The sequence below is a fragment of the Vanellus vanellus genome (assembly GCF_965231255.1).
Source record: "Vanellus vanellus genome assembly, contig: HAP1_SCAFFOLD_2309, whole genome shotgun sequence".
NCBI classification, from domain to species: domain Eukaryota; kingdom Metazoa; phylum Chordata; class Aves; order Charadriiformes; family Charadriidae; genus Vanellus; species Vanellus vanellus.
The window spans coordinates 1-12891 of NW_028127151.1; the positions used below are offsets into that span (position 1 = coordinate 1).

At 68.0% G+C, this 12891-nt stretch overlaps 1 protein-coding gene across 1 annotated transcript; it reads right to left on the reverse strand.

Moving 5' to 3' along the window:
* Positions 1 to 814: 814 nt before the first annotated feature.
* LOC309685447 (lysine-specific demethylase 6B-like) lies at positions 815 to 11873 on the reverse strand (the record flags this gene model as incomplete). The annotated part of the gene is made up of 9 exons (XM_082501213.1): positions 815 to 870; positions 1882 to 2052; positions 3910 to 4036; positions 5727 to 5868; positions 6551 to 6738; positions 7644 to 7758; positions 8871 to 9019; positions 10768 to 10836; positions 11809 to 11873. Coding segments are annotated over 9 exons (1050 nt in total), but the record flags the coding sequence as incomplete, so codon positions are not given.
* Between the last annotated feature and the right edge of the window lie 1018 nt (positions 11874 to 12891).

The window sequence follows — 12891 nt, forward strand, 5'->3', positions numbered from 1 at the left end:
TCCCCCCCCCCCCTTTTTTGGGGGAGGGGGTGGCACAGGGCGCCCCCCCCCCCCCTTTGCACCATGGTTTGGGGGAGGGGGGAGTCCCCCCCCCCTTAGAGACCTGAGCCCCCCCCACACGCACCCCCGGGAGGGGGGGGGAGGGGCACCCCCAGAAATGCCCCTCCCCCCCCCTCGGGCCCCTCCCCCCAGCCTGGACCCGTATTGGGGGGGGGCGGCTGGTTTGGGGGGGGGAGGGGCGAGTTTTTGGTTGAATCTTGGCAAAGGGGTGACACCCCCCCCCAAAAAAGGTGCCCCCCCCCCGCGCCCCCCTTAATGCTGGGGGGGGGGAGGGGCGGGGAGGACCCCCCCCTTGAGTTGCTGAGGGGGGGGGAGGGGCAGAGGAGACACCCCCTCCCCCCATTTTTTGTGGGCCCCCCCCCACCTCCCCCCCCCCCCGAGTCACACGGGGGGACCCCCAGATTTGGGGGGGGGAGGGGCAGAACGACCCCTCCCCCATCGCCCAGCGGGGGGGGGGGGGGGGAGGGGCTGTGATTGGGGGGAGGGGGGCTTTAAAAATTCCTATAAATCGGTATTTTTGTATAAAAAAGGGGTTTTTCCACCCAAAACCCCCCTCTCCCCCCTCCCCCCCCCCCCCCCAGCGTCCATCCGGGCCCCCCCCCGGGCGCTGGTTGGGGGGGGGGGGGGGGGGGGGAGGGGGGGGTTTTGGGGGCGATTTCTCCATGAATAAATAAAAAGTGTTGGGGGGGAGGGGCGGGGCGGGGCCCTCCCCCCCCCCCGTGTCCCCCCCCCGTCCCTCGGGGGGGGGGGGGAGGGGCGCAGGACCCCCCCGGGCCCGGCGGGGGCTCATCTGGAGTTGGGTGACGTCACCTGCAAAGGGGGGGGGGGAGGGGGGGTCAGGGGGGGGACAGTGTCCGGGGGTGTCACCTCCCCCCCCATGGGACACCCCCCGCACCCCCCTCTGGGGTCACCGGGGGGACATGGTGGGGGGGAGGAGGGGTGTCCCTATGGGGTGTCCCTACGTGGGGTGTCCTCAAGTGGTGGCCCCATGTCGGTTGTCCCCATGTGGGGTGTCCCTGTGGTGGTGTCCCCACGTGGAGGTGTCCCCATGTAGAGGTGTCCCCATAGATGTCCCCATGTAGAGGTGTCCCCACATAGAGGTGTCCCCATGTAGAGGTGTCCCCATAGATGTCCCCATGTAGAGGTGACCCCACATAGAGGTGTCCCCATGTAGAGGTGTCCCCATAGGTGTCCCCATAGATGTCCCCATGTAGAGGTGTCCCCACGTGGAGGTGTCCCCATAGATGTCCCCATGTGGAGGTGTCCCCATGTAGAGGTGTCCCCACGTGGAGGTGTCCCCATGTAGAGATGTCCCCATAGATGTCCCCATGTGGAGGTGTCCCCATGTAGAGGTGTCCCCACGTAGAGGTGTCCCCATAGATGTCCCCACGTAGAGGTGTCCCCATGTAGAGGTGTCCCCATGTAGAGGTGTCCCCATGTAGAGGTGTCCCCATAGGTGTCCCCATAGATGTCCCCATGTAGAGGTGTCCCCACGTGGAGGTGTCCCCATAGATGTCCCCATGTGGAGGTGTCCCCACGTGGAGGTGTCCCCACGTGGAGGTGTCCCCATGTAGAGATGTCCCCATAGATGTCCCCATGTGGAGGTGTCCCCATGTAGAGGTGTCCCCACGTGGAGGTGTCCCCATGTTGGGTGTCCCCATGTGGAGGTGTCCCCAAGCCGGACGTCCCCACAGACATCCCCCCATTGGCTCTCCCCCCACTGAGGCACCGCCCTATTGGCTGTTCCCCAGCCGGGCGTCCCCCCGGGGCTGCGCGTGTCCCCCGTCCCCCCCGTCCCCGTCCCCCGCGGTGGCCCCTCACCAGGGTGAAGCCGTCGTAGATCTGCATGAGCTCCTCCGTCTTGTACTGCTCGAGGACGACGACGCCGTGCAGAGCGCCGCTGCGGCGCCGGGCGCAGCCCTCGCAGTGCACCAGGTAGGTGTTGCGCCCGCCCGTCTCGCTGGTCACGAACAGGATGTTGAAGACCTCCACCTGCCGAAGCCGCCCCCGCGGGGACCCGGGTGTCACCGTGGCGGGGACGACGGCGGCCACACCACGTCAACAATGGCATCTCCACCACATCAGCAATGGCATCTCCACCACATCGACAATGGCGTCTCCACCACATCGACAATGGTGTCTCCACCACATCGACAACGGTGTCTCCACCACATCGACAATGGTATCTCCACCACATCGACAATGGTATCTCCACCACATCGACAATGGTATCTCCACCACATCGACAATGGCATCTCCACCACATCGACAATGGCGTCTCCACCACATCGACAATGGCGTCTCCACCACATCGACAATGGCGTCTCCACCACATCGACAATGGCATCTCCACCACATCAGCAATGGCGTCTCCACCACGTCGACAATGGCGTCTCCACCACATCGACAACGGTGTCTCCACCACATCGACAATGGCGTCTCCACCACATCGACAACGGTGTCTCCACCACATCGACAATGGCGTCTCCACCACATCGACAATGGTATCTCCACCACATCGACAATGGCGTCTCCACCACATCGACAATGGCGTCTCCACCACATCGACAATGGCGTCTCCACCACATCGACAATGGTATCTCCACCACATCGACAATGGCGTCTCCACCACATCGACAATGGCGTCTCCACCACATCGACAATGGCGTCTCCACCACATCGACAATGGTATCTCCACCACATCGACAATGGCGTCTCCACCACATCGACAATGGCGTCTCCACCACATCAATAATGGCGTCTCCACGTCAACAGTGGCATCTCCACCACATCAACAATGGCGTCTCCACCACATCAACAATGGCATCATTGAGTTGACCACATCAAGACCATGCCAAGACCATGACCAAGACTATGTCAAGACCATGGCCAAGACCACACCAAGACCATGTCAGGACCATGTCAAGACCATGGCCAAGCCCACCCCAAGGCCGTGGCCAAAGCCACGCCAAGACGGTGGCCAAGAAGCCATCAAGACCATACCAAGGCCATGACCGAGCCCATGACCAAACCCATGACAAGACCATGACCAAGACCTGGTCGAGACCCCACCAAGGCCGTGGCCAAAGCCACGCCAAGACGGTGGCCAAGAAGCCATCAAGACCATACCAAGGCCATGACTGAGCCCATGGCCAAGACCAAGCTGAGGCCATGGCCCAGCCCACGCCAAGCCCACCCCAAGGCCGTGGCCAAAACCACGCCAAGATGGTGGCCAAGAAGCCACCAAGACCATACCAAGGCCATGACCGAGCCCACGACCAAACCCATGACAAGACCATGACCAAGACCTGGTTGAGACCCCACCAAGGCCGTGGCCAAAGCCACGCCAAGACGGTGGCCAAGAAGCCATCAAGCCCACGCCAAACCCATGACCAAACCCATGACCAAGCCCACGCCAAGGCTGTGACCAAAGCCATGCCAACATGATGGCCAAGAAGCCACCAAGACCATACCAAGGCCATGACCGAGCCCATGACCAAACCCATGACAAGACCATGACCAAGACCTGGTCGAGACCACCCCAAGGCTGTGGCCAAAGCCACGCCAAGATGATGGCCAAGAAGCCATCAAGCCCACGCCAAACCCATGACCAAGCCCACCCCAAGGCCGTGGCCAAAACCACTCCAAGACGGTGGCCAAGAAGCCACCAAGACCATACCAAGGCCATGACCGAGCCCACGACCAAACCCATGACAAGACCATGACCAAGACCTGGCCGAGACCCCACCAAGGCCGTGGCCAAAGCCACGCCAAGACGGTGGCCAAGAAGCCATCAAGGCCCGGCCGAGGCGGTGCTGGCCCCCCCCGGGACGTCCCCGCCCCACTCACGTCACACTCGTTGCAGTAGTAGGCCGGCTCGTCCTTCACCCGCCCCTGGTAGGCGATCTTCTTGCCGGCGCGCACCAGGCTCTCCCGCTGCACCTGGCAGTGCTTGATGGACTGCATCAGGCAGTACCTGCAACCGCCCCCGCCCCCGTCAGCCACCGCCCCGCCGCAGCGGCACGGGGCGCCGCAGGGACCCGGGTCACCCCCCGCCTGAGGTGGCACCAGCCCCAGTCTGAGGTGGCATCAGCACCAGCTTGAGGTGGCACCAGCCCCAGCCTGAGGTGGGATCACCACCAGCTTGAGGTGGCACCAGCCCCAGTCTGAGGTGGGATCACCACCAGCCTGAGGTGACACCAGCGCCAGCCTGAGGTGGCACCAGCCCCAGCTTGAGGTGACACCAGCCCCAGCTTGAGGTGGCACCAGCCCCAATCTGAGGTGGGATCACCACCAGCCTGAGGTGGCATCAGCACCAGCTTGAGGTGGCACCAGCCCCAGTCTGAGGTGGGATCACCACCAGCCTGAGGTGGCACCAGCCCCAGTTGAGGTGGGATCACCACCAGCCTGAGGTGGCACCAGCCCCAGCTTGAGGTGGCACCAGCCCCAGTCTGAGGTGGCACCAGCCCCAGTCTGAGGTGGCATCAGCACCAGCTTGAGGTGACACCAGCCCCAGTCTGAGGTGGCATCAGCACCAGCTTGAGGTGGCACCAGCCCCAGTCTGAGGTGGGATCACCACCAGTCTGAGGTGACACCAGCCCCAGCTTGAGGTGGGATCACCACCAGCCTGAGGTGGCACCAGCCCCAGTCTGAGGTGGCACCAGCCCCAGCATGGTCCCATCCCTGTCCCCAGGGTTGTCCTAACCCTGATGTGGCCCTGTCCCTGTCCCCATCCCGGTCCCATCCCTGTCCCCACTGTTTCCCCACTGTGTCCCTGTCCCCGCTGTGTCCCCGTCCCCTCTGTGTCCCTGTCCCCGCTGTTTCCCCTTCCCCAGTGTGTCCCCGTCCCCGCTGTGTCCCCCTCCCCTCTGTGTCCCCGTCCCCGCTGTGTCCCCGTCCCCTCTCTGTCTGTCCCCTCTCTGTCCCTGTCCCCGCTGTGTCCCCATCCCGCTGTGTCCCCGTCCCCGCTGTGTCCCTGTCCCCGCTGTGTCCCCGTCCCCTCTCTGTCTGTCCCCTCTCTGTCCCTGTCCCGCTGTGTCCCTGTCCCCTCTCTGTCCCCGTCCCCTCTCTGTCCCCATCCCGCTGTGTCCCCGTCCCCGCTGTGTCCCCTTCCCCAGTGTGTCCCTGTCCCCGCTGTGTCCCCGTCCCCTCTCTGTCCCCGTCCCCGCTGTGTCCCCGTCCCCGCTGTGTCCCCTTCCCCAGTGTGTCCCCGTCCCCGCTGTGTCCCCGTCCCCTCTCTGTCCCCGTCCCCTCTCTGTCCCTGTCCCCGCTGTGTCCCTGTCCCCGCTGTGTCCCCTTCCCCAGTGTGTCCCCGTCCCCGCTGTGTCCCTGTCCCCGCTGTGTCCCCGTCCCTGCTGTGTCCCCGTCCACTCTCTGTCCCCATCCCGCTGTGTCCCCGTCCCCTCTCTGTCCCCGTCCCCTCTCTGTCCCTGTCCCCGCTGTGTCCCTGTCCCCGCTGTGTCCCCTTCCCCAGTGTGTCCCCGTCCCCTCTCTGTCCCCGTCCCCGCTGTGTCCCCGTCCCCACTGTGTCCCCGTCCCCTCTCTGTCCCCGTCCCCGCTGTGTCCCTGTCCCCGCTGTGTCCCCGTCCCCTCTCTGTCCCCGTCCCCGCTGTGTCCCCGTCCCCGCTGTGTCCCCGTCCCCGCTGTGTCCCCGTCCCCGCGCTCACTTGATCATCTTGTAGAGGTCGGGGTCGCTGATCTTGACGGTGCGGGCCACGTTCCAGGAGACGTGGATCATGGGCACGATGGACTTCACGTTCTTCACCTCGTTCCACTCGTAGCGCTCCAGTGCCAACTGGTACTGGTAGGCTGAGGGGGGGGAGGGGACACACACACACACACACGGGGACAACGGGGACATCAGGGCCACCGCGCCCTCCCTGCTGTGACCCCCCCCCCCATGTCCCCTCCGTGTCACCACCATGTCCCGTCCCCTCCCCCCCCCAGGTCCCTGCTGTGTCCCCATGTCCCCATCATGTCCCCCCCTTGTCCCCACTGTCCCCCCACGTCCCCCCCAGGTCCCCACCACGTCCCCCTCTGTGTCCCCCCACGTCCCCCTCTGTGTCCCTGCCCTGTCCCCCCCATCCCTGCTGTCCCCCCGTGTCCCCGCCATGTCCCTGCCATGTCCCCCCCTGTCCCCCCGTGTCCCCCCACCCCTCCCCGTGTCCCTGCTGTCCCCCCATGTCCCCACCACATCCCCCCGCCATGTCCCTGCCCTGTTCCCCCCCCATCCCTGCTGTCCCCCCCCCATGTCCCCGCCATATCCCTGCCATGTCCACCCCCCCGTGTCCCCCCACCCCTCCCCGTGTCCCCGCTGTCCCCCCGTGTCCCCACCACGTCCCCCTCTGTGTCCCCCCACGTCCCCCTGCCATGTCCCTGCCCTGTTCCCCCCCCATCCCTGCTGCGTCCCCCCGTGTCCCCGCCATATCCCTGCCATGTCCGCCCCCCGCCGTGTCCCCCCGCCCCCCGCTGTCCCCCCCCGCCCCCGCACCGGTGAGGGGCCCGACGTTCCAGGCGATGTTGTTGCACCAGCCGGTGGCCTGCACCCAGTGCACGGTGCCGGCGTTGATCCACACCAGGTCTCCGGGCCGCTGCACGAAGCGGTACACGGGGATGTTGGAGCGGTACAGGTCCTCCAGGATGGGCCACCACGAGCCCGTCAGGTAGTCCACGCCGTGCCTGAAGGGGGGGGGGAGGGGGCGGGGTCACGACATGCCCCGCCCACCCCCAAGCCACGCCCACCCCCGTTGCTTCTTCCCCCCCCCCCCCCCCCCCCCCAGCCATGGCAGCACCGGCTCTGCTGCCTTTGCCCGCTCTGGCCACGCCCCCACCGTGCTTAGCCACGCCCCCTCGCATAACCACGCCCCCCCGCAATGCATGACCACGCCCCCCAGGCGCCACCCCACCCGCCTGGCCCCGCCCCTGCAGCCACAGTGCCTGCCTGCTCTCATGGCAGCTGGCCACGCCCCCCCCGCGCCTGGCCACGCCCCCCCGTGCAGCTGAGCCTCCTGCCCCCTCTGCAAAGCCCCGCCCTCGGCCTGGCCATTAGCTCCGCCCCTGCGTTGCCTTAGCCACGCCCCCTCACCGGCTCTTTCTTTGACCCTGCCTGTCCCCGACCACGCCCATTCGCTCGACCCCGCCCCTTTCCCTTGGCCACGCCCCCCTCCAGCAGCAGAAGGCAGTGCTGGCTCATCCCCCCTCACTCCACCCCTTTTCTTGTCCACGCCTCCCCGGCCACGCCCTCCTCCTGACCACACCCTCTCCCTGACCACGCCCCTTCCTTCGGCCACACCCCCTCCAGCTGCAGAAGGTGGGAGATGATCTTGTAGCTGGCTCCGCCCCACTCTTAGCCACGCCCCTTTCGCACCCACACCCCTTTCACGGCCACGCCCCACCTCCCTGACCACGCCCCATGGGCTGACCACGCCCTTTCCCTTGGCCACGCCCCCTCTGCCGGCAGAAGGCGGAGCTGCTCTCCCCGCAGCGCTGCCACACCCCCCCCCCACCTCCTGCCCCCTCCAGCCCCGCCCCTTCACCCCAGGCCACGCCCCCTCCCCGGCCACGCCCCCCGGCCACGCCCTCACTTGTCGCAGAAGGCGGAGATGGTCTCCCAGTAGTGCTCGTGCACCGCGAACCACTCGCAGTCCCCGGGGCCGATGTTGATGTTGACGGAGCAGAAGTTGTTGTTCTCCTGGTGGCCTGTGGGGACCGCGTCACCCCCACGTCACCGTCACCCCCACGTCACCGTCACCCCCCTCCGTCACCATCACCCCCCCTCCGTCACCATCACCCCCCCTCCGTCACCGTCACCCCCCCTCCGTCACCGTCACCCCCCCCTCCGTCACCCCTCTCCCTTCCCACCGCCTGTCTGCGCCCCACGCAAAGCGGGGTGACACCGCCACGGGTGGGGTGTCCCCAACCACGTGACTGTCCCCACCCAGTGTCACCCATGTCCCCTCCCACCGCCTGTGTGCGCCCCACGCAACCTCCAGGGTGGTGACACCGCGATGGGTGGGCTCAGCGTGGGGCGTGTGTCCCCCCCCATGTGTGTGTCCCTGGTCCTACCCTCAGCGTCACCCCCTGGTGTCCCCCACGGTGTCCCCAGCGATGTCACCCCCACGGTGTCACCCACGTCACCCTCCCAGTGTCCCACGTGTCCCCTCCCACCGCCTGTGTGTGCCACACGCAACCCTGGAGGGGGGTGACGCCGCGATGGGTGGGCTCAGCGTGGGATGTTCCCACACCCACGTGAGTGTCCCCTCTGATGTCACCCCCGGTGTCCCCACCCGTGTCACCCTGCTGGTGTCCCCGGTGTCCCCTCCCACCGCCTGTATTGACCCCATGCGACCCTGGAGGGGGGTGACGCCGCGATGGGTGGGCTCAGCGTGGGGTGTCCCCCCACCCACGCCAGTGTCACCTGTAGTGTCCCCACCAACTGTCACCCCCACAGTGTCACCCATGTCACCCTCTCACTGTCCCCGGTGTCCCCTCCCACCGCCTGTATTGACCCCACGCAACCCTGGAGGGGGGTGACGCCGCGACGGGTGGGCTCAGCGTGGGGTGTCCCCCCACCCACGTGAGTGTCCCCTCTGATGTCACCCCCGGTGTCCCCACCCGTGTCACCCTGCTGGTGTCCCCGGTGTCCCCTCCCACCGCCTGTATTGACCCCACGCGACCCCGGAAGGGGGTGACGCCGCGACGGGTGGGCTCAGCGTGGGACCTCCCCCCACCCACCCGAGTTGTCCCGCGGGGTGTCCCCGGCGATGTCCCCCCCGCGGTGTCCCCCGCGGTGTCCCCGCGTCCCCGCTCACCGGGTGTGCGGCTCCCCGGCACCTTCATGTAGAGCTGGACGGTGTTCATGCCCAGGATGGTGTGTCCCACGTGGCTCAGCATGTTCCCCGTGGACGAGACCCGCATGAAGGCCGGCAGCTTCAGCAGCTCCTGCAGCTGCGGCTTCCACCTGCGGGGGGGAGGGGTGGGCGGGGCCTCAGGGGGGCGGGGCACTTGCGGGGCGGGGCACCAGTGGGGTGGGGCACCAGTGGGGTGGGGCACCCATAGGACGTGGCACCCATGGGACGTGGCACCCATGGGATGCGTCAACCACAGGGACCCGTGGGGTACATCGTTGGTGGGGTGTGGCATTATGGGGCGTGGCACCCATGGGGCGTGGCACCCATAGGACATGTCACCCATGGGATGTGGCACCCATGGGATGCGTCAACCACAGGGACCCGTGGGGTGCACTGTTGGCAGGGTGTGGCATTATGGGGCGTGGCACTTATGGGGCGGGGCACCAGTGGGGTGTGGCACCCATGGGGCGTGGCACCCATAGGACGTGGCACCCATGGGACGTGGCACCCATGGGATGCGTCAACCACAGGGACCCGTGGGGTACATCGTTGGTGGGGTGTGGCATTATGGGGCGTGGCACCCATGGGGCGTGGCACCCATAGGACATGTCACCCATGGGATGTGGCACCCATGGGATGCGTCAACCACGGGGACCCGTGGGGTGCACTGTTGGCAGGGTGTGGCATTATGGGGCGTGGCACTTATGGGGCGGGGCACCAGTGGGGTGTGGCACCCATGGGGCGTGGCACCCATAGGACGTGGCACCCATGGGACGTGGCACCCATGGGATGCGTCAACCATGGGGACCCACGGGGTACATCGTTGGTGGGGTGTGGCACTGCGGGGCGTGGCACTTATGGGGCAGGGCACTTGTGGGGCGGGGCACCCATAGGACGTGGCACCCATAGGACATGTCACCCATGGGACGTGGCACCCATGGGATGCGTCAACCATGGGGACCCGTGGGGTACATATTTGGTGGGGTGTGGCACTGCGGGGCGTGGCACTTATGGGGCGTGGCACCAGTGGGGTGGGGCACCCATGGGGCGTGGCACCCATAGGACATGTCACCCATGGGACGTGGCACCCATGGGATGCGTCAACCACGGGGACCCGTGGGGTGCGCTGTTGGCAGGGTGTGGCATTGTGGGGCGTGGCACTTATGGGGCGTGGCACCCGTGGGGCGTGGCACCCGCAGGACATGTCACCTGCTGCCCCATGGCACCCCCCGCCACCCACGGGTGCCCCTGACCCCCAGCCCAGCCCCCCCCGTGTGCCCCTGAGCCCCCCAGGTGCCCCCCCCGGGTGCCCCCCCGGGTGCCCCCCAGCACCCATGAGTGCCCCCCACGTGCCCCCCAGCCCCCCCCCGGGTGCCCCCCAGCACCTATGGGTGCCCCCACGTGCCCAGGTGCCCCCCCAGCACCCATGGGTGCCCCCAGCCTTTTGGGTGCCCCCCACGTGCCCCCCAGCCCCCCCCCGGTGCCCCCCAGCACCCATGGGTGCCCCCCAAGTGCCCCCCAGCCGTTTGGGTGCCCCCCACGTGCCCCCCAGCCCCCCCCCGGTGCCCCCCAGCACCCATGGGTGCCCCCCAAGTGCCCCCCAGCCGTTTGGGTGCCCCCCACGTGCCCCCCAGCCCCCCCCGGGTGCCCCCCAGCACCTATGGGTGCCCCCACGTGCCCAGGTGCCCCCCCAGCACCCATGGGTGCCCCCCACGTGCCCCCCAGCCCCCCCCGGGTGCCCCCCAGCACCTATGGGTGCCCCCACGTGCCCAGGTGCCCCCCCAGCACCCATGGGTGCCCCCCACGTGCCCCCCAGCCCCCCCCGGGTGCCCCCCAGCACCCATGGGTGCCCCCTCACCTCTTGGCATCCGAGAGGTCGATGTTGGTCCCGAACTTGATGATCTGGTGGGATTTCTGGTCGGGGTTGCTGGGGGGGGACAGGGGGTCACGGGGGGGGACAGGGGGTCACGAGGGGGGACAGGGGGGGTCACGGGGGGGGACAGGGGGTCACGGTGTCCCCCCAAGCGGGGTCCCCCGGGAGGGGGGGGATGGTCACGTCCCCCCGGCGGTGTGTGGAGATGGGGGGGACTCCCCAGGGCCACCCCAGGGCTCTGGGGACATGCCGGTGACACCGGGGACCCCCTGGGGACACCAGGACCCCCTCTGGTGACAGGGGGACACCCTGGGGACACCCTGGGGACACCCTGGGGACACCAGAACCCCCTCTGGTGACATGGGGACACCCTGGGGACACCCTGGGGACACCAGAACCCCCTCTGGTGACATGGGGACACCCTGGGGACACCAAGAGGTCCCCAATGACACAGGGACACCCTGGGGACACCCTGGGGACACCGAGACCCCCTCTGGTGACACAGGGACACCCTGGGGACACCCTGGGGACACCAAGACCTCCCCAGTGACACTGGGACACCCTGGGGACACCCTGGGGACACCAGAACCCCCTCTAGTGGCACAGGTACACCCTGAGGACACCCTGGGGACACCGGGACCCCCTCTGGTGACACAGGGACACCCTGGGGACACTGGGACACCCTGGGGACACCCTGGGGACACCGGGACCCCCTCTGGTGACACAGGGACCCCCTGGGGACACTGGGACACCCTGGGGACACCCTGGGGACACCGGGACCCCCTCTAGTGACACCTGGGGACACCCTGGGGACACCAGAACCCCCTCTGGTGACACAGGGACACCCTGGGGACACTGGGACACCCTGGGGACACCCTGGGGACACCGGGACCCCCTCTGGTGACACAGGGACACCCTGGGGACAGCAGGACAGCCCCGCCAAGGGTGGCCCCGGGTTCGGGGGGGAGGTGACATGTCCCCCCCCGCCGCGGGGTGTCCCCAAGAGGGGACCGGGGGTGGCCCTACCTGGGGGGCGTCTCCGTGGTGCTGTCGGGCTCCTCCGCCTCCTCATCCTCACTGTCCTTCTCCTCCTGCCCGGGGACGTCACCTCAGAGCCCAGGGGACACCAGGGGACACTCGGGGACACCCCAGGGGACACCCCAGGGGACACCCCAGGGGACACCCCAGGACACGAGGGGACACTCCAGGGACAGGAGGGGACCCCCAGGACACCCCGGGCAGGACAGGACATTCACGTGTCACCCCCCCCACACACACTGTCCCCACGTCCCCTCCGCCACCGCTGTGTGTTGTCCCCAAGTGCCACCAGCTCCCGTGTCCTGTGTCCCCTCCCAGCACTCCCTGTCCCCTGTCACGCTGCCCCCTGTCCCCATGTCCCCTGTTGCCCCACGTCCCCTATCCCCCCCCATGTCCCCTATGCCCCCATGTCCCCTGATGTCCCCTGGCCCCCCCATGTCCCCCTGTCCCCCCATGTCCCCTATCCTCCCATGTCCCTTTGTCCCCTCTCCCCTCCATACCCCCTTATCCCCTCCATGTCCCCTGTCCCCCCCGCGTCCCCCGTCCCCCCCTGCATCCCCCATCCCCCCCCGCGACCCCCATGTCCCCCTGTCCCCCCCTGTCCCCCCCACATCCCCTCTCCCCCCATGTCCCTTTGTCCCCTCTCCCCTCCATACCCCCTTATCCCCTGCAGTGCCCCGTCCCCTCCATGTCCCCTGTCCCCCCCCATGTCCCCTGTCCCTTCTGTGTCCCCCTGGCCCCTTCCGTGTCCCCCCCGTCCCCCCCCGCGTCCCCCCATGTCCCCCTGTCCCCCCCTGTCCCCCCCACATCCCCTCTCCCCCCATGTCCCTTTGTCCCCTCTCCCCTCCATACCCCCTTATCCCCTGCAGTGCCCCCGTCCCCTCCGTGTCCCCTGTCACCCCCCGTGTCCCCTGTCCCCTCCTTGTCCCCTGTCCCCCCCATGTCCCCTGTCCCCTCCGCGTCCCACGTCCCCCCTGTCCCCCCCGTCCCCTCTGTCCCCCCCTGTCCCCCCTGTCCCCCCCCACATCCCCTCTCCCCCCATGTTCCTTTGTCCCCTCTCCCCTCCATACC